Source organism: Periplaneta americana, chromosome 7 (assembly GCF_040183065.1).
Source record: "Periplaneta americana isolate PAMFEO1 chromosome 7, P.americana_PAMFEO1_priV1, whole genome shotgun sequence".
NCBI classification, from domain to species: Eukaryota; Metazoa; Arthropoda; class Insecta; order Blattodea; family Blattidae; genus Periplaneta; species Periplaneta americana.
Window position 1 is genome coordinate 149,404,098 of NC_091123.1, and position 26,027 is coordinate 149,430,124.

The 26,027-nt window shown below is 36.4% G+C and overlaps 1 protein-coding gene across 2 annotated transcripts; it reads right to left on the bottom strand.

Moving 5' to 3' along the window:
* Nucleotides 1-3,317: 3,317 nt before the first annotated feature.
* Nucleotides 3,318-25,504, bottom strand: Syx16 (syntaxin 16). 2 transcript variants are annotated; one of them, XM_069831565.1, is made up of 5 exons: nt 25,324-25,504; nt 24,863-25,114; nt 16,940-17,102; nt 6,358-6,647; nt 3,318-4,048 (listed from the first exon to the last, which is right to left on the bottom strand). In XM_069831565.1, the coding sequence occupies exons 1-5, from the start codon at nt 25,402-25,404 to the stop codon at nt 3,866-3,868; spliced, it is 969 nt and encodes a 322-aa protein (XP_069687666.1). In that variant the 5' UTR covers nt 25,405-25,504; the 3' UTR covers nt 3,318-3,865. The 2 variants fall into 2 exon arrangements, with proteins under 2 accessions (XP_069687666.1, XP_069687667.1); XM_069831566.1 differs by having other exon boundaries at nt 3,887-4,062.
* Between the last annotated feature and the right edge of the window lie 523 nt (nt 25,505-26,027).

Genomic DNA, 26,027 nt, shown 5'->3' on the forward strand with positions numbered 1-26,027 from the left:
GTGGGCTGACAACCGTCAAGCAACCAACTTCGAATGCACACTAACTCCGTTGCTTCCCAATATTTTGATGGAAGGTCCACAAATGTCCTAAGAGTTTCACAATTAGCCAGGTGCTCCATCTCCATGTCCTCTTCTCTGGTGCACAGTAAGCATTTAGGTGAATTCAGTACTCCAATACGATGGAGGTGTTTACTGAGGCAATCATGGCCAGTAATCAATCTAAACATGGCCACGGCAGATTTTCGAGGTAGGTCAGGGATTAGTTTTGGATCTTTGAATGATTCTTTCCATTGTGAATTTTGATGTTTTGCCTGTTCACTGTAACTTATTCTTTTTATGACTCGCTTTATTGATTCATATGGAAACTTGAAATTTGTTTTTAAGTTGATATAAGTTCCTTTCTTTGCTAACATATCTGCTTTCTCGTTACTGTTCAGTCCACAGTGAGCCGGGATCCATTGGAAGACCACTTTTTTATTTAGCATTTGAATTTGTTTTACCATGCAATGAATTTCTTTTACTTTTTCCATTTTAGGGGATGTAGTTGAGCTGATGGACTGGATTGCAGCTTTGGAGTCAGACAGAATGACTATGTTTTTGCACTGGTTTAGCCAAGCAAATACATTTTGAAGTGATGTATAAATGGCTTCAAAATATATAATTTTATTGGATAATTTAAGGGGCACAAGACCATTTCAATTGTTTCATTAATCTAAATTCCAAGTAATAAAATTACAATTAATTAAGGTACTAATCACTAATTCAGTGTGAGTGTTTATGGATATGTACAGAACTATGGCAATAATCTGAAATCGTTTGAATATGTAGCTCTCTCGAATCATGCATATTTTTCACCTCCTGTCCTGTGTTGACATTCTGAAGTCCTGGTACTAGTAATCCTAGTTTAAATTACTTCCATAAGAAAGTTATAACTGATTAAAATGGTAAAGGTTTATATTGAACACACTGTATGACCAATGAATTTATTTCTTTTCATGTGAAACGTCTATATTTGACCTACAAAGAGAGAAAAATTATAACGTTTTGAAATGGAAGGTTTACTCTGACATCACTTGTGGTACCATGGAAACAGAAGTACAAGAAGAACTTAGTGTCTCGTGGTTTTCCGCGCTGTCTATCTTTCTTCATTCTATATTTAATGTGCCTACGCATTGTATTCTTCACCTGACATAATTAGGAACATTAAATCCAGACGTTTGAGATGGGAAGGGCATGTAGCACATATGGGCGAATCCAGAAATGCATATAGAGTGTTAGTCGGGAGGCTGGAGGGAAAAAGACCTTTCGGGAGGCCGAGACGTAGATGGAAGGCTAATATTAAAATGGATTTGAGGGAGGTGGGATATGATGATAGAGACTGGATTAATCTTCCACAGGATGGGGACCGATGGCGGGCTTATGTGAGGGCGGCAATGAACCTGCGGGTTCCTTAAAAGCCATTTGAAAGTAAGTGATTTTCCACATGGCCTTCTCCCTCATGTAGCAGCTATTAGGTTATGTTCATTTTCCGCTTTTCCATTTCAAAATTATCTTAAGTTCCTACAACCGGAACAATGAAAAATGGAGTGAGACGAATGGCCAATAAGCTTGGAGCTCTTACAGTTTCTTTCTCACAAAACCAAATTCCCTTGTATGGTCGCGCATATCTTTTAATTATTTCCCCTCCAATTTCCTCTTCTTTCACTGCGTCTTTGCACACACAGTCCATCTTGCTTCATTATCTAATTATTTAGTGCAGAGATGGGCATCGTGCCTCACTTGAGAATTTGTGCCTCACTGACCTTAACAGAGCTTATCGCTCTGAGTGACATCATCTTCACAGTCCCCGTTCCTCCCTCACGCAGCTCCTAGGCGTGGGCAGGTTCTATATCAGTTTCATAAGCAATATCAGTGGTGGCATAATGGCATTATCAAAGCAGTGTGTACGCGTTAGAAAACGATTATTTCATGACAAATGGGAGGAAGAGTTTTTTTGCTGTTTAGAAGGGGAGAACATACGATGTATGTTATGCTCGAAAATCCTATTAGGCATTAATACGTTTAATATACAACGACATTACTCCTTATGTCATAAAGAACATGCTGAATTAGAAGGTAAGCCAAATTAAATGTTATTTTTCGTACTATTCCGAACAAAATTTATGATCTTAACATTTGCATAGTATACTAAATATGACATTATACCTTATACACGATGCATTAAAAGGTACGAAGAATTAAATGATATTTGTACGAATTATTTCCAAAAGAAATTTATAAAAAAATATATCAAATGTGCGTAGAAAACGAAATATGATTTTCTGAAATTATTTAGGTCGAGAACGTGCAAATCTATTGAGAAACGCCAGAATATTCAAGAAAATAAACGTAGACAACATGATAGAATATTATTGGCTAGTTACGCAATTTCTCGCCTGTGATTTAAATCAATTCAGCGACAGAGAAACAGTAAAGAGGTTTATGATTAACGCTGCCGAATTAATTTGCCAAATTGAATAAAAGTTTTCGAGAGTCTCACGTTAACCAAGCGCTTTCCTAATAATTCACCACTGACCGCCTTAGCGATTACGATAAGGTGACGCAGGTCACAGCAGTTTATATTTCCCATCCTACTCTGCAGTCTCCTCTCCTAGTAAACAAACTATTTTAAATCGAGTGCTTCACATAACCGAAAATTGTGTCCATGTATGATTTAGTGTCCTAATAATGCTTTTAGTTATGGAATTATAAAGTGAACTCTTATATAATTCCCCCCCTCCTTGTTTATTTAAGTGGCTTGAAACAAGATGGGTCATGTTATTTGACAACAACTCTGGATATAAGAATATAGTAGTCAAAGAAATTGTTGCACATTATTTTATTTCAAACTTACGAAGAAATATGCAAATTTATTTTTGTAATGAAAAAAAATTGCATATTTCTTTAGAAGCTCGCAATTAACTAATATGGCACAATTTTTTGGGTATTTCTCTGAGAACTGTAGTAAATCATAATAAAGGCTTTTAATGTCAAACTTCTAATACAGAAAATAAATAATAAAAATAGCTAATGATTATAATATCAGATATTTGGCAATCCTATTAATTAAGTACTACATTAGAATTTCAGACCATTAAATGCGTAAATAAAGTTGAACATTAAAAAGGGGTTACAAATGCTTCTCCCTTTCTGCAAAGAAGAAATGAAATGCATGGCTGCAATTAGAATACTTAAGATACAACATTGCATTGAATAAATGATCAAATTACACGGATTCAAAGAAGTGAATTCTTCACGAGATCAACTTAAGATTTCTCCTAACTAAACATTACGTTCCAGAATAATCAAGTTCCATTTTTAAGGTGTGTCATATCTATATTCTTCATGGTTTAACTCTTCTAACCCACATATTGCCAGTAAGTGAATTGAATCAACGTAGTTGACTTTAGTTACTTGCTATGCAGGCAGATATCTCTGCAGCCAATATGCTACAGAGGCTTTTGCCATTCACAGTAAGAAACATTAGAAATTTAATTCATTGATACTTTACACATGTCTGTCCACTTAGAGTGGAACTCTCAAATACATTCATTCCACTATGTCAGCTGATTGCTGCAGTAATCAAACTTCCTACTGTTAGAAAACAATCAACCAACCAACAAACCAATATTTCCTTATCTATCTCATTGAGATATTTATTACCTGTATGCTTGAACAGAACTACCTCTGCTTATTCTTCCCTGCAGTAACAGCTATAACAGCACCGAATTTTTACTCATTCAATCAACTTCATCACAAATCACAGTAAATCACCACGAAATACGCTTAAGTTATAAATGAGGCGTTCTTCAATTGTTTCTCTGGTTTAAAACTTGACGATAATTAAAAGAATAAGAAGAATAAGCGTGACTGACGCAAGAATAAGAATGCATACCATCTTCCTATTTTTCTTTTGATAATTATCTGCCTTTTGAAGTTGCTGGTAGCCCTGATGTACTTGTATTTGGCACTGCTCAATGTTGTAGTCTATTCTGTCTAAAATTGTACCCTGAAACATACAAACTATTACAATTATTGTCATTCCTACCACATGTATAGCAAGAATATGATTTTATTTTTATTTTTTTTCACTTTCTCATTATATGAAGTCTGAAGCAATTCATCCTAAACTACTGCACAGATTTTGTTCATATTCAGTAACTATAAACCAATGTAGGAATCAGAGTGCTGCATTGGAGTTAAATCGCTCGCTTGAACTCGATCGAGTGTCGCACCCTCGAGTGAGATACGGTCTGTCGTGATACACTCGTAATAAATAGAAGCACAGTACAAGGTCATCTCACCGAGATGTCTTATCTTGTATGGAAGGCGATAGATAAGATACACATATGTTTTGCTCACACGGTAAAAATAAGGCTTTATTTTCTGCATTATGACAAACATTTAATGGAACAGTCTAATGGAACGTACCAAAACAGGAACATTAAGTTATAAATAAAATAGTATGAAAAACTTCGGTATACAGTCATTATTGCTAATTAATAATTGTTCAATATTTGATTTACCACATATATAATATAATAGGTCCATACATAGTGTTCCGCCTATATACTGCGACAATGTAGAAACATTTTACAAAATATTATTGATATAGCAATAGATTAATAACCATATTAGTAGAGAGATAACATCTCAGAAAATATAAGAAAACGAATAATCATGCTGCACAACTGTTACAGATGCAAAGATTGATACACAAATTATTAGAGATTATTATTATCACTAGAAAACTTGATACAGTTCTTGCATTATCATGATTGTGTTCTCCGTTTATAATAATTACATTTACATCCAATAACATCAGATGTGGTAAAAACAAAATCACTCCTGTGTGGAAAAAAAAAAAACATTTACCTACAACATTTATATTACATTTTAAAGCAAGCTTTGTAGTTGTACAAGGGGTAGTCATAAAGTTTTAATTATCACTCGAAAAAATGAAGCTGCGACCATAAAACTTAGTGATGGTGTTAGTTCTTTTCTACATATTCACCCTTCAACGCGACACATTTTTCCCAAAGATGGATGACTTGACGGAGGCCTTGGTTGTAGAAGTCTGCATTTTGGCTGTTCATTAAACGTTCCACCTCAAAAATCACCTCGTCGTCATTCTGGAAATGCCTGCCACGCAATGGTTCCTTCATCCGAGGAAAGAGGAAGAAGTCACTGGGTGCCATATCAGGAGAATACGGGGGGTGAGGCAAAATTTGATAGCCTAAAGAAGCAGCATGTCTGACTGTGTCCTGTGCAGAATGAACTGGGGCGTTGTCATGAAGCAAAAGGACCCCCTTGGACAGCTTCCTGCGAAGCTTCGTCTTGATAGCCTCCTGTAACCTCGTCAGGAGATTTCGGTAGTATGCTCCTGTGATGGTTTACCCCTTCTGAGCATAATCTGTCAGCACCACACCTTGGATGTCCCAAAAAACACTCAGCATCACCTTGTCTGATGATGGTTGGATCTTCGCCTTTTTCGGCGGTGGTGAATCCACGTGTTTCCACTGCTTGCTTTGCCCCTTTGGCACCCAGTGACTTCTTCCTCTTTCCTCAGATGAAGAAAACATTGCGTGGCAGGCATTTCCAGAATGACTACGAGGTGATTCTTGATGTGGAACGTTTCCTGAACAGCCAAAATGCAGACTTCTACAATCAAGGCCTCCGTCAAGTCATCCATCGTTGGGAAAAATGTGTCGCGTTGAAGGGTGAATATGTAGAAAAGGACGAACACCATCACCAAGTTTCATGGTCGCAGCTTCATTTTTTCGAGGTGATAATTAAAACTTTATGACTACCCCTCGTACTATGGAGAGGTTAGTTAGACACTGCAAAGTTTTGAAATGATAAACATCTATGATGTTACTACACAGTTCATCACTGTAACAAGAACGAATGTCTAACGCTCGGCTTATACCATTCGAGGATTTATCGCTCGCGACAATTTTACCCATCATTCATGTGCGCTACCTACCGGATTATGCTATGAACTACTTGGCACTCAAGCGAAAATGTCCGATGCAGACCTCTGGTAGGAATGAATTAACATGAAACAAAATTTTTTTAGGAATAGCTTAATGGGTTTTATTTTAATTCGGCAACACGTACATTGGCAATCTACTACAAATGAAACAAGAAGATTTCCTTCGTGATTTTTTTTTTTATAGAATAAACTGATAAATGAAGTGTATACAGATGTGGACAAACTCTTTGCATTATACCTTTCCTGAATAGTCCACCAAAACTTTCTCCCTCATTCAGAACTTCTTATAGTATAGTTGGAGACTTGTAACAATAGAGTGATACCTGATCTGCAACCATGTGGGCCAGGTCCTTGAATATGTCATTCAGATCGGCTATGGACTTGACGATCTGTCTGACTTCATGTTCCCTGCGGGCTGCCATTCGCGTGTTGTCTTCCTCGAGCAACAGAAGCTGCTGCTGCGTGAGGTGTCCGCTGCTAGTGGGGCCCAGACCAAACTGTTGGTCTATGTTGTCTACTTCACTGTCCACTTCCCAGTCAGCCCCTTGCGAGAAGTCCTGGTCCAGTGCCGTATCGAAGTACTGCCTCGACCGTTCTTCTCTTGAATTCAACTCTGAAAACATCAAATCAGATATCACATATGAGACAATCTGGAATAAAAATAATTGATTAAATGGCGATCTTACTCGTATTAATTATGTAAGGATGTGCGGCTCACAGCTGTTTCGGTGCTATTCGACACCATCCTCAGAGCCTACTAGATCTTGGCGCTATCTCAACTTCGCTACCTGTTGTGTGGGTGCGTTCGTGTGATGAAGAGTTGTGTCAAATAGTGTGTGTTTTCTGAAATTGATCTGTGTGTTGAGTATTTGATTAGGGTGTGTTTTAGTGTGGCTGTATATTTCATATTGTTCTAGTGTGTTGAGTTTTTGGTTTTTGGGTTGTATGTGTAGGATTTCCATGTCTGTATTTATGTTATTGTATGTGTGGTTAGCATTAGTTATGTGTTCGGCATATGTAGATGTATTGTGTCCTCTGGTTATTGCTTTAATGTGTTCTTTGTATCGAGTTTGGAATGATCTGCCTGTCTGTCCAATGTAGAAAGTGTCGCAACTATTGCATGTGAGTTTGTATATGCCTGTGTGGTTGTATTTATTTGTTTGTGTTGTTTGTGTGTTGAGATGTCTTTGTAGTGTGTTTTCTGTTCTGTATGCTATGTTGTATTTCTGTTTTCTGAATGAGGATGCGATCTTGTGTGTGTTTTTGTTTTCGTATGTTAGTGTGATGTATTTCTTGCGTTCTTGTGTTTTTGTGTTTGTTGAGTTTTTGTTTTGTCTTCCTTATGATGTTGTCTATTATGTTTGGGTTGTAACCATTTTCTTGTGCTATGTATTTGATTGTGTTCACTTCTTCATTGTAGTGTTGTTGGCTCATGGGTATGTTGAGTAATCTGTGTACATTGTCCTGAATGCAGCATGTTTGTGTTGTGTGCGGTGATTGGATGTGTTGTGGTGGTGGTTGGTTTTCTGTATATTTTGAAGGTGTGTTTGTTGTCAACTTTTGTTATGGTGATGTCTAGGAAATTTATGGAGTTATTGTTTTCAAGTTCCAGTGTGTATTGGAGTTTTGGTGTATTTTGTTTATGTATTGGTGTAGTTTGTGTATTTGTCGTTTGTTTCCTTTGTATAATATGAGTATGTCGTCTACGTATCTGTGCCAGTATATTATGTTGTCTGCATATTTGTTGTGTTCATTGTTGAGTATATATGTTTGTTCTATGTTGTGTAAAAATATCTCTGCTAGTATGCTAGATATGGGTAATCCCACTGGCAATCCTTCTGTTTGGGTGTAGTATTTGTTGTTGTGTGTGAAATAGTTTTCTTTGTTAAGATGTCTGTGATTTGGATGATTTCTTCGATGTGTTCTTGTTGTGTGTTGTTGTCTATGAGCATTTGTTTTAGTATCTGTAATGTGTCTTGTATCGGTATGTTAGTGTATAAGTTAGTGATATCGAAAGATGCTAGTGTTGCACTGTGTGGAATGTGTTGTTGTATTTATGGTATTTGAGAGGCGTAAATAAAAATAAGATGTCGTATATATGCAAATACTACGCGTATATTTTTTTACAGAATTCAGCAAAGAAAAACTGAGGATGTGCGCATTATTTGAAATAAGGTTGGTACTGCTTCACCTAAAACACTGGATTCCGTTACACTATAGCACTGTCTGGCCTCTTGTTTGTATGTGTGGTGTAGAGTTGGGAAACACAATTCTTTTTCAAAAGGTCAATCACATTACGAATCGATTCTAACGATTCTTCCCAGTCACAGGACTCTTTCCTTTGCAAACAATGGGTAGAACAAAAACATTCTACATCTCTCGCATAGATAGCATGAAAAGTGAGACATTGGATGGTCTTTTTCTGATTGGCTGGAACCATTCATCTCGACATCCATTAGTCTACAAAATTATCCAAGATAGTGTTTCCTAATCTGCTATTGTAGGTAGAGTCCCGGGTGCATCTACAACAGCATGTGAAGATTATGACGTGTATCTTAAAACATACTGATGTATTATTTAGTTTTGGAGTATATCATTATGTAGGATTAATTTCTTGTAAATTACAGCCAATTTTATTATTTTATTTTTTAATTTTCTCTCCTAAAATTATGGTGCATGGATTATTCGACGGCACAGAGTATTCACGTATATACAGTATATAATGATTAATGTTTATGGTAATGAACATACCTGAACATTGTTACAATGTTCAGTTAAATAACTACAGTTTCAATTATGTTGCTAAAGACAAACAAAAACCATGAAACTGCAAAAAAAAAAGTGCATTGTTATAGCCTACTTGAGGATGGCTCATTTTGGTATAACAGTATAACATTGAATGAACATTTCTGTTTAAATTCAATGGCAACCTGCAATTATTGTAATTTACAATTGAAATATTACAAACAGCTGATGCCTCCCTTTACTCCTGGCCAGGAACAATATCCATGTCCATGTCAGAGAGTATCAATACTCTCTGGTCGACATGTTCTGTAGAAGACGAAAGCAAAGATTAATATTGCACATGCACGGTTCAGGGTATGCCAGACTCCACAAAAACGAAGTTCCTGGCCATGTCCTAAAGAACAAAACAAAATCTCTGACAAATTTATTGAAATTGAAATTAAAAGAAGAAAAAGAAAATACACATTCTTCAAAATCGCTCATATTTGGCTGAAAATACAATTTATTGTGGTACGTTAAATGTTGAAACATGTAACAGGCTAGCAGTTTTTTAAAGAAAGATTTCGAGGAAGATATTTTTACTTGGTTATTTAACGACGCTGTATCAACTATGAGGTTATTTAGCGTCGATGCGATTAGTGATAGCGAAATGATATTTGGTGAGATGAGGCCACGGATTCACCATAGATTACCTTACATTTGAGGAAGATATTGGGAGCAGTTCATAACGGTGTCAACTGGCGAAGGAGATAAAAAAAAAATGAGTTGATGGATATGTATGGTGACTTGGCTGTTATATCCTCCATTAGATTAAGCAGACTTGGATAGATGGGACACATGAAATAGGATGTCGAATGATAGGAAAGTACACCAAGTATGTTTCAGCAACTGGAAGGGAGAAGAATAGGGGAAGACCCAGGAATAGATGATGGGACTAGGTGCAGAATGACATTAGAAAGTGTCGAATTAAACGATGGACATTGTTGGTGAAAGATAGAGGAGAGTGGATGAGGGCGCTACAGGAGGCTGTAGAGTCATGCAAGAAGAAGAAGAAGAAGAATATCCATTTAAGACTATAGCATTAACTAGCAATAATGAAACTGGCTTCAATGTGTTTAAATTGTGATGAAATATAAAAAAAAAACGAAAACAGGAGCAAAAAGTATGCTTCTTATTTTTATCACATTTATCACAATATTTTCATATCTCTGGCTATCACTGATAAGAGGATATGATTACCAAAAGGCCAGATTTTCTGAAGACAGTCCCTTAATTGAAATTTGTGTCCTCAGAATGTCCCTGAACTTACATTCTATGTTTATGTTTTTAATTTATAAAATAATCTGAAATTATGGTTGCTGCCAGAAGCAAAGTCCAATGGGCTAGCATTGAGAGTTATGTGGCTGTAATAGCTAATGAGTGTCATGACAGTTGAAGCACTCTTTAAGTCTGCATCTGAATAGCACTTACCAACAAGTTTAGTGAGTGAAATGTGTTTTGTTATACATCGTCTATAGCTGCAAAAGGGTATCTGTCGGATACAAGGGGGAGAGCCATTAATCCTTCCCATTGAAGGCTTTAAGGAACGAATCTGGACAAATACCCAATGTCCCATCCCTACCTTACCGTGGTGCAGCTGTTAGCAAGCATAATTTTACAAGCTGAACTAAAGGGAGGGCCTACTCATCAATTAGTATTGGTGAGCTTGATGAGTTAATGACTGAATTTGGTATAATTTTCCTCTATTCAATACCCAATTCCCTCTTTACCCTTTCCTATCCAGTCCTCTGACTGAACTCTTACTTTCTTCAACCCCGACGGCATTAGAGCATTCGAGGCCTAGGGGTTCATTTCACTTTCCTTCCTCCTCTTTCTACTTTTCTGTTCCTAGTGCTGACCTACTATGGCACTAAAATCGTCCTGCAGTGGCTTAAGAAGGGAAAGCTGGTGATCAACAAGATCTCCCAGCTAGGTCCAATGGACCCGTCGACCAACAGCAGGTGTGGTCCTCCAGACATTCTGGGGGTTGTGAGTGAATGAAGTAGCCACCAAAACGTTAAAATATGGTGTTCACTTAAATCGGCTACAACTTGCCATTTTCTTGTTAATTCCCCGATTTACCACGAAAATCATCTGTAGCTGCATTTAGATTGGCAACAGGCCGTGATTGTTTGGCCAAACACCTGCATAGAATTGGAATATATCAGTCCCCTAACTGCCCATTGTCCAATTCAAACCAAGAAATGGATTCGGAACACCTCAAAATCTGTGCTTCAGTGGCTGACCATGATAATATATTTGAAAAATATTGACGTGCAAGAGGTCAAATGACTTTATTGTCAAATGCCTGGCATTAGAAAACAACAACAACATACATCGTCTATAATATTACTGTTAGGTTAAGATAACATAACAGAATGCAGGCAAAAGAGACAACTGTTCCAAAAACAACAAAATATTTGATTTATAAAATGCACAGCCATTCCAAGCAGGAAGCTGAAGATGGTCGATCGTTATGTCATGTTACAAAAGCTTAGGAACACACACTTCAATCATGTATCTAGAACCTTGTGGGGATAATCACAGATGAGGCTGAAACATTGGTAAATGCAGGTAAAAATATACTATTTAAATTTGTAATTGTTTTCTTTGTACTTCGCAAATTTAAATTTGTATACATCTTGTACAACTTTTAACACTGTACCACTTAGGAATATGTATGATAAGACTTTCGCGTGTTACATTTTAACGTACCTTGTTAACGTGTTTCGATCTATTTTGGGTCATCTTCTGAACTGGTCGTTGTTGGTCTTGGCACCTCTTGTTTCCTGTGAGGGTGCGTTCGTAGTGTAGAGTCAAAGAGTGTATGTGCTTTGAAATTGAGTTGTGTGTTGAGAATGTCGTTGGGGTGTGTTTTCGTGTGTCTGTATATTTCATATTGTTCTAGTGTGTTGACAACACAACAACACAAACACAAGAACACAAAAAATACATCACACTAACATACGAAAACAAAAACACACATAAAATTGCAACCTCATTCAAGAAATTAAATTACAACATCGCATACAGAACAAATAACACTCTACAAAAACACCTCAACAGAAACAAACAAATACAACCACACTGGTGTATACAAACTCAAATGTAACACCTGCAACAACTTCTACATAGGACAGACAGGCAGATCATTTCAAACACGTTACAAAGAACACAACACAGCCATAACAAAATTACAAAACACCTCCACATATGCGGAACACATTACAAATGCCAACCACACCTACAGAGACATCAACACAGACATGGAAATACTGCACATCCAACCAAAAAGCCAGAAACTCAACACACTAGAACAATATGAAATATACAGACACACGAAAACACACCCCAACGACATTCTCAACACACAACTCAATTTCAAAACACATACACTCTTTGACTCTACACTACGAACGCACCCACACAGGAAACAAGAGGCGCCAAGACCAACAACGACCAGTTTAGAAGATGACCCAAAATAGGTCGAAACATGTTAACAAGGTACGTCAAAATTTAACACAAGAAAGTCTTATCATATATATTCCGAAATTAAATTTGTAGTTACTTTCTCTGTACTTCGCCAAAAACTTTGATGGTCCTGCATCTATGACATGGAGCAAAACTAAAAAATTTCACACTGTGTTGAACACCAAGAAAACCTCAAATTATGCTTTAATGCAACTATGTTGACCTTCTGACAAACCTTCCTATGGCCTGCAACCACACTCAACTCTGTTCCAGGTGAATTCAAGAAGGCTTACACTCGTATGTCAGAGATCTATGCTCAAGTCTGTAAGTACAATAACTTTCAGAAGTGCACACAGATATCCAATCTAAACGTCTTGCTAGCATTTCTCTCATTAACTTATAACTATTGGCAAAGCTAATATGGAGGCATATAGAATTACAGGAACTGGTAACAGTAAGGCTAAATCATTCCCTCATTAAGGGGAGAGGATGGTGTTTTTTTTTTTAATTTTTTTCCTATTTGGTGTAAAATATTAATTTTTTGTATGTAGAGAGCTCATAGCTGTGGAAACTCAACCAAATAAAAATATTTTGAAAAAAAAAAAAAATTATTTGGGGGCCCAAATTTGAAAAAAAATATACCCAATGCAGAATTGTACTAAAACCAATATATCTAAACCGTTTTTAAAGATAGATAGATTCAAACTTTTTTTTGCAATGTATTTGCAAAAGAAGGTTCTACAAACTGTCTGTAACAGAATTTTGATATTAGTCCCTACGTTTGTAAAATAAACAATGAAAATTTAATAACAATATTCTGATTTCCTTTCTTGCAAACAAACGGACGTATTTTTAAAATGAAATAAATTAACAAAATTCTGTTACAGAGAAAAGTTTCCTAATAGTCTAAAGAATGTGTGTTCTAAATTTCATGCATGTATCTTTAATAGTTCAGAAATTATATCCATTTTTCTCTGGCAATGTAGCAAAAAAAAAAAAAAATGAAGTTACTGAAACCGATAAAAGTGGGCGTGTGATTTAAAAATCCATAGTACACGAAGTTTAAAAATGACGCCTCAACATCCAATAAGGGCACAAATATCCATAAAATGTTATGCAATGCATTCCACACATATCAAAGGGTATTTTGAAGATTTTTTTTTTTAAATTTAATTTACCGGAAACAACAATAAAAGTGGGCGAGTGATTTAAAAATCCATAACGCAGGAAGTTTAAAAATGGCGACTCAACATCCGATAAGGGCACAAATATGCACAAAATGTTATGCTATGCATTCCACATATATCACAGAGTATTTTAAAGAATTTTTTTGTTTTTTGAAAATTTACTCATTTTTCACCAAAAAATGCCATCCTCTCCCCTTAAACAGTTAATTCGGTAAGTTGATAATGGATTAGCCCACAGTATTTGTAGTTACCAAGCACATGTCTGAATAGGCATTCCACATCAATAAATTTAAAAAGATTAAATCCATGGCACGACAACCCATGAAGGACCCAGGCCGACCAGCCAAGTCCTGGCCTCATGTTCACATGCCTCAGCAGAGGTGAACGATCATCTAATCAGAAGAAAAGTAATGTATGGTCGCATGATGATTCCCCCCAGTCGTTATAGCTGGTTTCCATAATTGGATTTCACTACCTATCATGACTGCCTCCATGGTCTGTTGGTCAGCATGCTGGCATCCAGATCAGGAGGTCCCGGGTTCGATTCCCGGGCTCGGCTCTCGGTGAATTTTTTTGAAGAAGAAAAATTCCCTGGGTGTCTAGAGTCTGGAAATTTGTATGAATGTGAGTGTGATTGTGAGCGTGCCGGGTTAATATTAATTAACCAATCATCACAAATATAAAAAAAAAATACATCAGGACTGTCGCTGGGCAGTAACATGACCACACGTATCAGCGTCATATTGTTGACAAGTAACTCCATCTGTTAGCACACCCATAAAGAATCTAATAGATGCTATACAGTTACCAACAACGGAAAAAAAAAAAAATAATAACTACCTATCATGGCTCCCCAAATTCATCACTATGTTGGGTGAGCAACAGTCCCATACATTGGACAAAATTTCATGAGAAAACTCCTTGCCCATGAGGACTTGAAACCAGCGCGCATTCCATAAAGTGTGTCGTAGGCATGATGACCTATACCCAGGGTTGGAACTTTACGCGTAAAAGAAGGTTATTTATATCACAGTAAAATACGCGTAAATAACGTAATAAATGTAAAATACGTAAAAAACCTCCAAGAACTTTTATTTTTAGTCTTTCTTTGTTCAGTTTGTGATGAAAATTTACCGTTTCAACTACCAACAAACCTAGCATATAACTCGAGGCTACCAATTAATGTTAAAAAAAATGGAGACCTTAAGAACATTTTGCAATTCATACCCGATGAAGTAAAAGGTTTCTACACAGAACTGTACACATGGCCTACGACCACTAAAGATAGTAATTCCAATGGAAGCAAAGATTGAAAAAAACAAGTTTATTAATGTTCCGACATACAAAAAGTCTATTCAGCCATGCTTCCAAACTCTGATTAATAGTTATTTACCACATAAAATTTGGAAAATTATTACATTTAATGAGTTATTACGTTCAAATCATAATATTTACCTTAAACTGTTATACTATAAAAAGGCCTTTATCACTAGAATCGTTTATTTTTAAAACTTCACAAGTGACAAAAACAAAACTTTTGGGAAATCAATAAAAACTAAGTAATTGATTAACTAGCGGACTTACTCGTGTTAATTATGTAAGTCTGTGCAGCTTACAGCTGTTTCGGTGCTTCATCACACCATCCTCAGAGCCTACTAGATCTCGGCATCATCTCGAACTTCTCTGCCTGCTGTGTGGGTGCGTTTGATTGTTGAAGGTGTTGAAAAGTGGAGTCGAATAGTGTGTGTGTACTGAAATTGATCTGTGTGTTGAGAATTTGATGAGGGTGTGTTTTAGTGTGTCTGTATATTTCATATTGTTCTAGTGTGTTGAGTTTTTGGTTCTTGGATTGTATGTGTAGGATTTCCATGTCCGCATTTATGTTATTGTATGTATGGTTAGCATTGGTTATGTGATCGGCGTATGTAGATGTATTGTGTCCTCTGGTTATTGCTTTAATGTGTTCTTTGTAGCGTGTTTGGAATGATCTGCCTGTCTGTCCAATGTAGAACTTGTCGCAAATATTACATGTGAGTTTGTATACACCTGTGTGGTCGTATTTATTTGTTTGTGTTTTTTGTGTGTTGAGATGTCTTTGTAGTGTGTTTTCTGTTCTGTATGCTATGTTGTATTTCTGCTTTCTGAATGAAGATGCTTTCTTATGTGTCCTTTTGTTTTCATACCGTATGTTAGCGTGATGTATTTCTTGTGTTTGTGTTGTGTTTTGCGTGTTTTTGTGTTTGTCTTTCTTATGATGTCTATTATGTATGGATTGTAACCGTTTTCTTGTGCTATGTATTTGATTGTGTTCACTTCTTCATTGTAGTGTTGTCGGCTCATGGGTATATTGAATAATCTGTGTACCATTGTCCTGAATGCAGCATGTTTGTGTTGTGTGGGGTGATTAGATATATTTTGTATGTGTGTGGTGGTGGCAGTTGGTTTTCTGTATATTTTGAAGGTGTGTTTGTTGACAATTTTTGTTATGGTGATGTCTAGAAAATGTATAACAACACATTCCACACGGTGCAACAATAGCATCTTTCGATATCACTAACTTATACATTAACATACCGATATAAGACACATTACAGATACTAAAACAAATGCTCATACACAACAACACACCACAAGAACACATCGAAGAAATCATCCAAATCACAGACATCATAACAAAGCAAAACTATTTCACACACAACAAATACTACACCCAAACAGAAGGATTGCCAATGGAATCACCCATATCTAGCATACCAGCAGAGATATTTTTACACAACATAGAACAAACATACATACTCAACAATGAACACAACAAATATGCAGACAACATAATATACTGGCACAGATACGTAGACGACATACTCATACTATACAAAGGAAACAAATGACAAATACACAAACTACACCAACACATAAACAAAATACACCCAAAACTCCAATACACACTGGAACTTGAAAACAATAACTCCATAAATTTTCTAGACATCATGTTTCAACTAATGCTGGCATATTTCTTGTTATTATTATATCATCTGCATATGTCATGCATCATTTTAGTCTGGTACTTATGTTACCTCTTAGATATAATTGCTTTATTAGTTAAAGGACTTACTTGTTGCAATTGTAATAGACATATTTTTCAGGACTGCAGTCCTGCAGCTGCTACATAACTCTGAAAAGTTTGATGTTTCTACAACTATTACATGATGTATCACAGAAGTCTTGAACTATACTTAAAAAGTACGACAATTTGCATGAGTGCTATGAACATTACTAAAAATATAGCAAATAATGTTATTTTGTAGCAAACTCACGTTAACATATAGTTCAACAATAATTTTAGTGAAATAAAATTATTCCTAAGAGAGCAATATTTTCTCAGATAATTCTTTCCCCAACCCATGTATCAGTTCAGTACGACTTGGCTAGACTTCCCTGTAATGAGAAGAGTTAAGGAACTTACTTTTGAGATATGAGTTTTGTGACCTGCGGAAAATGGTTGACAGTTCTTGCAATGTTGCAACTAAGGATGCAACCACGTTGTATGATAGTCTCTGCTCCTGCTGACCTCCTTCACCACTTTGATGGCGAATCTGCTGTATAAGTCGGTGTGCAGCACTGAACATCTGTTATAACAAATCATTACAATTAAAAACAAATAACCTTTCAATCGTTTCCAGGCCACTGTGGAGTGCAAGGTAACGAGATAGCAGATGAAATAGCAAAAACTGCATCAAATCTTTTACTAAAACCACAACCTACAGATTCCCTTGACAGAATAATAAATAATATCCATTTTGAATCTTGCGTACACTACTTTTAACACTTCAATATAAGTAATTGTATTGTATTGTATTTATTAACATTCCATGGTATTCATACATTGCTTTACAGCTAGAATATGGAACAAGTCAAAAAACTTAATACTATTATAAAATCTTAATTTATAGTCACAGTCTAGATGAAATATATACAGACGAGATTTACAATATACATAGTCTACTAGTACAACACAAAGTTTTAGTATCAATTTCATGAAGTGTTATTGAATGTCATGTATTCACCTACAGAATAGAAGGCGTGAGAAATTAGATACTTCTTTAATTTGGCCCTAAATAATTTGATGTTTTGAGTTTCATTTTTTATATCGATAGGGAGGCTATTAAAAATTTTTACTGCCATATAACGCACTCCTTTTTGATAGCACGATAGACTTGACGATGGAGTATGAAAGTCATTTTTTGACATGTATTTATGCTATGAACTGTTGAATTAGTTACAAAGTTTTCACGATTACATACGAGGAAGATTATTAATGAAAAGATATACTGACAAGCCATGGGCATTATTTGTAGTTTTTTTAAAATAGTCCTACAAGATTCCCTAGATTTGGCACCTACTATTATTCTAATTACTCTTTTTTGTAACAGAAATATACTGTTACTATCTGTGGAATTTCCCCAGAATATTATTCCAAAACTCATTACTGAGTGGAAGTATGCAAAGTATATTGTTTTTAAGGTATTGATATTTACTATCTTTTGCATAAGATCTAATAGCAAAACAAGCTGAATTTAGTTTGGGAGTAATTTCTTTAACATGATTTTTGCAATTTAATACATTATTGATTTTTAAGCCAAGAAATTTGGTTGTTGTTGTTTCTAATAGGGATCTACTATTAATTATTGCGCTAGAAATTTGCAACGTTGAATTTGGACAGGATTTAAATTGAATTATGTTAGTTTTGTTACAATTTAATATTAATTTATTGACTGAGAACCAGTCACATATTTTGAAGAGAATTTCCTCTGTTGAAGATTGGAATGTGTTGGAGTTATTGGCTGTAATTACTATACTTGTGTCATCTGCAAATAATATGGGATGACCTACATCTTTTATTAGGGGGGCAAGATCATTTATAAACACTAGAAAAAGTAGGGGACCTAATTGATTAACTAGCGGACTTACTTCTGTTAATATTTAAGTCTGTGTGGCTTACAGCTGTTTTGGTGCTTCATCACACCATCCTCAGAGCCTACTAGATCTCGGCGTCATCTCGAACTTCTCTGCCTGTTGTGTGGGTGCGTTTGATTGTTGAAAAGTGTTGAAAAGTGGAGTCAAATAGTGTGTGTGTACTGAAATTGATCTGTGTGTTGAGAATTTGATCTGGGTGTGTTTTAGTGTGTTTGTATATTTCGTAATGTTCTAGTGTGTTGAGTTTTTGGTTCTTGGGTTGTATGTGTAGGATTTCCATGTCCGCATTTATGTTATTGTATGTATGGTTAGCATTGGTTATGTGATCGGCGTATGTAGATGTATTGTGTCCTCTGGTTATTGCTTTAATGTGTTCTTTGTAGCGTGTTTGGAATGATCTGCCTGTCTGTCCAATGTAGAACTTATCGCAACTATTACATGTGTGGTCGTATTTATTTGTTTGTGTTTTTTTGTGTGTTGAGATGTCTTTGTAGTGTGTTTTCTGTTCTGTATGCTATGTTGTATTTCTGCTTTCTGAATGAAGATGCGATCTTATGTGTGCTTTTGTTTTCAATGTTAGTGTGATGTATTTCTTGTGTTCTTGTGTTTGTGTTGTGTTTTGCGTGTTTTTGTGTTTGTTAAGTTTTTGTTTTGTCTTTCTTATTTTATTGTCTATTATGTTTGGATTGTAACCGTTTTCTTGTGCTATGTATTATTTGATTGTGTTCACTTCTTCATTGTAGTGTTCAGACATAGGCATAGACAGAATTTTTCATATGGGTATGCCAAAGGTAATTCAACACCCCCCCCCTTCTCACTTTAACATTCCTATATGGATCAATCTTGCAAGATGACATATGAAAAGGAGCAATTTTCAACTAAAAAAGGCTATTTTCGTGAAAGAGTAGATGTATCGTGTTATTATTGTTATAAACAGACATTAGCGAAAATACATGCTTATGCTGAGATAAAGAAGCATATTTAAGGAACTGTGTAAACTTTTGTTAATGTAGTCTTATTAATTAGGGTATGCACAGGCACACCAAATAGCCTATGGTTCAGACCCAGGATAGGGCAATGGGTTTTAAGAAATAATAACATCGTTATTATGGCTTCTTCTGGAAGAGAAAAAAAAAGATGGCAGTCCTATAGAATTATGTCACATAGATTATACATTTGTGACTATTGTATATTTATTGTCATTTTATATAATATTAGATCGTGTCATAAACAATGCCGGTTTTTTTAAATTTGGAGTTTTGTAAGATTTTAATTATATTCTTTAGTCGAGCAATGCAATTTACAGGATGCTATGATTATTAATGTGTATTGTGAGCATGTAACAGTCGTCAATTGTTAATACAAAGAATAGAGGTGATAAAGTTTGAAATTAGAGTCCTTCTAAAGCACTAATGCAAACATGATCATATAGCTGCTGCCATGGCTAAAAAAAAATATTGAAGTCGAGGGTGAAGGTGTCGTTAGTGGGCGTGTAGCACAATGATGGTTCTAGCATAACAATACTGGAAAAGAGGACATTAAAGATTCAAAACGCAAAATATTGACAATGCATGCACAGTTTAGGAAGAAAATCTACAAAAAAAGTACTCGTAGATTGAATAATTTCAAGGGAAAAATTGTTCGGGGGCCGAGTATTGATCCCCGCACTCTTTGCTTAGTGCACAAATGCTCTACCGAGTGAGCTACCCCAGAAACTACACACGACACCTGATACTGTAGGTAGGTTAACAGAAAGCCACAATTTAAGTCACAAAGAATTGTGTGCACTCAAAGTTGGGTTTCTGGCATCTTGTCAGCCCATTTGAGTTGTGTGGATATAAAGGGAAGAATTGTGACGGTGTCGTGTATAGTTTCTGGGGTAGTAGAGCATTCGTGAGCTAAGCAAAGGGTCCCGGGATCGATACCCGAAACAATTTTTTCGCTTTAAATTATTCAAGCCTGCTTCACAAGGAGCTTCTACCTAAAAGCCAGATTTGCACAGTACTCGTAGATTGTCAGAAAAATTTGGTGCTTCAAAAGATACAATACATGACCACATTAAGACGCTTAGAAAATCATACAGAAGTTTAAGATCTATACTTCATGAATTGACACCTGAACAGTCTCAATGCAGAGTAGATATCTGTCATCAGCTTATTGCTAATTCCATAGATTTTATCGATTCATCAGGAGAATTGTCACATGTGATGAAAAATGAGTATATTACCGCAACCCTGACACTTCAGAACAGTGGTTTGATCCTCTCAGCCTGCCAAAGTTTTCATTAAACAAATTCGGTTTAGTCCCAAAGTAATGTTATGTGTCTGGTGGAATTTTAAGGTGTGATTCACTGGGAGTTTGCTTCAAATGGATGTACAGTCGATGCGGATCTTTATTCTCAACAGCTAGAGTGAGTATGAAGTTTTGAGGAACAGGTAGCCAGCATTAGTTAATCGAAATAGAATTCTCTTACAACAGGGCAATGTGAGAACCCATACCGCTCAAAAATGTTATGTTTTATTTAACGACGGTCGCAACTGCAGAGGTTATATCAGCGTCGCTGGATGTGCCGGAATTTTATCCTGCAGGAGTTCTTTTTCATGCCAGTAAATCTACTGACATGAGCCTGTCGCATTTAAGCACACTTAAATGCCATCGACCTGGCCGGGATCGAACCCGCAACCTTGGGCATAGAAGGCCAACGTTATACCAACTCGCCAACCAGGTCGACCATACCACTCAAACAATCACGGAAAAAAAATTCAGGAATTGGAAGAAATCGAACTGCTATCACACCTGGCATATAACCCCAATCTTGCGTCTCCAGATTACCATCTGTTTCATTCCATGGCCCACTTTCTGCAAGGAAGAAATTTTTCAAAACTGGGAACTGTTGAAATAGATATCACCAAATTCTTCTCCTTAAAAATCAGAAACTGGTACTATCACGGGATAACAAACATTGCTGAAATATGGCTCAAGACCATACAATCTAATGCCTTTACTTTGGAGATTAATTTAATTTTTTGTCACAACACATTCCAACTAAAATTTTGCTTCAAAACCGACATTACTTATCTGTATATGATAATGTAACGAAACTAGCGAATCTTTGAACTCATCTTGCTATCAGCTATTGATTTGACACTAAGTAACACTGCAATTGAAACAGCATCGTTAAATGAGAGATTAAGAAGGACTTCATTTTCAGCATGGCAAAGACTTTACACTGAGCAAATGCAGATTTTTTTAAAGGAGACTTATTACATCACCTTATGCAATTTACGAAATACATTTCAATGATGTGCGGCATTAATTGCTGCCATGGAAGTGGTATATAAAGCTACAACAGTGTGCAAGCCATAAGTATGCAGGGATACTATTGCAAGCAAGTATTTAAGTGCAGTTTTGATGCACAAAGTAAGTACCAGTAATGTATAGTGACAATGCGAGCATTTTTAATTAAAAGGGAGCATATAGGTGGATAGAATAAAAGTGAACTGCTCCCCTTCATTGTGCTCCAGGACACTGAAATTGTTAAGGTAATAGGTTTATAGAAGCAAAGATAAAAAATACCAGTTTCAAATATTGGTAATTATGAACATAAGATTGATTTTCCATTTACGAGGCCTGTCTAAAATGTATCCGACCTTAAATTTTCCCACGCAAAGTAGTGATTCTAAGGCGGCGCCACTGTGCATGGTGGAAGGAGGAACCGTAATGCGCATGCTTGAATTTTTTCACCGCATTTGCTTGTGCCAATCACTGGCTGGTGGTCGCCAAGTAAGGTGCTGTTCTAAGTGTTTGTCGGATTTAGTTTTCTCGCAAGATGACTGAACGAATTGAGCAAAGATACTGCATCAAATTTTGTCAAAAGCTTGGTGATTCTCAAAGTCAAACAATTCGTAAGATTCAGCAGGTGTTTGGGGAAGATGCGATGGGTGTAACACAAATTAAAGAGTGGTTCAACCGATTCAAAGATGGCCGCACATCAGCGGAGAGTGAGCAGCGTTGTGGCAGGCCCAAACTGCTCGGAGTGCAGCTGTTGTTGAGAGAGTGCGAAATTTGGTGATGGCAGATCATCGTTTGACCGTGTGGGAGATTGCCGAAGAGGTTGGAGTGAGTAAAGATTCTGCACATGCAATTTTGCGTGATGATTTGAACATGAACCGAGTGGCTGCGAAATTCGTGCCCAAGTTGTTGTCCCCGGAACAAAAAGACCTCCGTCGTGACGTTGCACAGGACCTTCTGGACACCACCAACACTGATCCTGGGTTTCTGAACACCGTGATAACTGGAGATGAATCATGGGTGTATGGGTACGACCCAGAAACAAAAAGACAGTCGTCGCAATGGAAGCATCCCGAGTCTCCAAGGCCGAAGAAAGCACAGCAGGTGCGAAGCAAAATCAAGGTGATGCTGACTGTTTTCTTTGATGTCCGTGGAATTGTGCATCACGAATACACACTGGAAGGACAAACGGTGACAAAGGAGTACTATCACGATGTTCTCCAGCGACTCTGTGATGCAGTTCGGCGCAAAAGACCAGACATGTGGACAGCGAACAACTGGCACTTGCATCACGACAACGCCCCCGCACATTCATCCCAATTGATCCACACTTTCTTGGCCAAACATGGAATTACAACCATTCGCCAACCTCCCTACTCTCCAGACCTGGATTTTTGCGACTTCTGGTTGTTTCCAAAATTGAAGACACCACTGAAAGGATCCCGTTTTGAGAGTAGAGAAGAGATAATGCGGAACGCGACGACGGAGCTGAACACCATTCCAAAAGAAGACTTCCAGAGGTGTTTCCGGCAGTGGAAGGATCGGTGGGCTAAGTGTGTGCAAGCACAAGGGGCCTACTTTGAAGGGGATTAGGGTCCCAACCCCGTCAGGTATTTGAAATATTTTTTTCTGGCTAAAGGTCAGATACTTTTTAGACAGGCCTCGTATACACCACCTAGATAAAAAAAAAATAAAACTAATTGGAGTTAAACCTTTAACGAAGACTTAAAGAATAACAATGTCAGATTATAGAAAGCAATAAGAGATGATGTGAACTAAGTGCTAAAGTAAAACTGAAAACTAAATAACAATTAAATAAGAAAACTGAGTTTAAAATGTTTTGAACTTGTTTTAGAGCATTTTCAACATTTGTCTGAAGTGAGAGGAAGCAGAAGAGGGATAGGCACTGGAAATTGTTGGATGTGCATTAACCTGCCAGAATCCCCTCCATTCTGGTGCCAAAGCCGGTGACATGAAATGCTGAAATGTTGGTTTGAGAATATTACTGTTCATGCAAAGTATGTACATACACAATAATAAGTTCGCAAAACACTATTCAACGCTCGTCCGATTTTTTTGTGAAGACTGTCCCAATATTATTTTTGCAAGTGCAACTAACCGAATTGGGGACTTCAAATGGTAAACAATGAAAGTGTCACAAAAAGGAAAAATAAGTTTTTTAGTATGACTGAACGTATGTTCCAAGCTGAACAAAAGTGGTAAACAGTGAATGTGTCTAAGATTATAATTTCAGTTTATATAGATGTCGACAGGCTGTGCTCCTTGTGGATTTCGTGAAGTTAAAAATAAAGGACCTACTCTAGTATCAGTGAGGTAAGAAACCATGTAAGTGCCTTTACTATGCTAATAACGTTTTTCTGTAATCTGAACAATTTTGTTTTTGGCACTTTCATTGTTTACCATTTGAAGACCTCAATTTGAGTTTCAATCGCACAACCTTATACTTACTAATCGTTGTATTCTCAATAAAAACATTTACTGTAAATAGCTTCCACAAATAGGCCTACTAGTATAAATACCTTACAGTAGGCCTACTCGTAATTCTACAGAACTAGACCAAAGAGGCCAAATTTTTTTCTTTATCAATTATTGCGTACCTACTTTTACCACCATAATGGCATGAGCTGATGAGACATGTAAATGAAGTAGCTGAGTTTGTTCGAGAAGTTCAGGTGCAAATTTCTAGGAAGGGGGCGTTTGGCGGCCTGGACTGCATAAACAAGATAGCATTTTAAGTGCCAGTGGAAACAGTACCGATTACTGTCGAAGGACATGGTATTTTGATTAACAATCGTGTTTAACATTTAAATAGTAATCCCTTCGTTTGTGAAGTTTAATGTGTACAATATGGAGACAATATTTACTACATAAAACAGGTGAAAATTTCTAGGTTATTCTGTGAAAAATATTGAGTGCCGGAAAGTAAAGCTACGTGCTTAGTCCTCTGTACTATTCGTAGTGCACAATTGTTAACGAAAAGATGGTACCTCCTTTGGTATAGTTCTTCTGTAGAATTAATTTTAGGCCTAAACAGATCTTCTGCATACCTAGCATTGTAGCATTTAACAACAGTCTGCTTTACTACAAACAATATTCTTACCCTTGTAATTTCTTGTGTAAGAGCTTCAATTTGTTGTTCCTCTTCAGAAGAGTCATCTAATGTGGGACGATGTAGATGTCGAGTATGAAGTGTTTCTAGATCATTAATTTTGGCTCGTAATCGTGTCAATGAGTACTGAGCCTCTTCTAAACCATCTGCCCATGCTGGTGGCATTCTTGATTCTCCTGTCCTTCTAAGTTCTAATCCTGATTCAACATCTGAACCCACTAAGGACATCCGATCTGTCATTTGCTGTAAATATAATTACATTTATTTCGGCTAATAAAATTTTAAACCACATTCGAGCAAACATATTTACTTAAACGCCGTATCATTAGACAAAATTACGTGGTTTGAAATATGCTGAGAACATGTGTAAATTATGCGTATTTTAGACTATACATACGAGTAAGCCGTATGTTTTTGGCAAGATAATAAAATGTGAACGTGAGAAAACTTACCTGTTCAGAATAAATGTGTCTACTTTGCATAGCATTGTTCCGCATTAAAATAAATACTTCTGTGAGACTACGTGTTGCCATTTTTACGTTAAATTATTCAATCACTTAATTAATGACTTAATAACTACTTCGCAATATGTCAATTACAAACAACCCATTATTTACTTTGGAACCATATTGAATTTCCGTAACTTTCGCCATCTGGCGGTAGACCGGAGAACTTGACATAAAAATAATATTGTTGATGGCGGTAAAAAAACTGTTTTCAAATGCTTACAAACTAATTTAATTAATTGATAGTGTTATTAAGTTAAAACAGTATTATAATTGTGTTAATGTTGTTTCGTGTTCTATTGTGCTTCATATAGACTATTACTTATTTATTTATTTAATCCATTCTACAATGTAATTACAGAGTAGATAAATTACTTTATTATAGACGTACATATTTCTACTTGATTGGAAATTGTTTAATGGAAACTTCATTGCAAATAATTAATCCAGTTTCCTCCGAATGTGAGGATCTTAACTGCATTCAAGATGACTTGGAAGTACATCCCCAGGATTCAGATTTTACGATATTCACTCTTAAAAATTCAAAATCAAAATTACATAATAAAGAAGATCAAGTAACTAAACGTTTGAAGCCTAATCCAACCAGCTGTACAATGGATGTTCACCTTCAAATCTAAATATCCATTCTG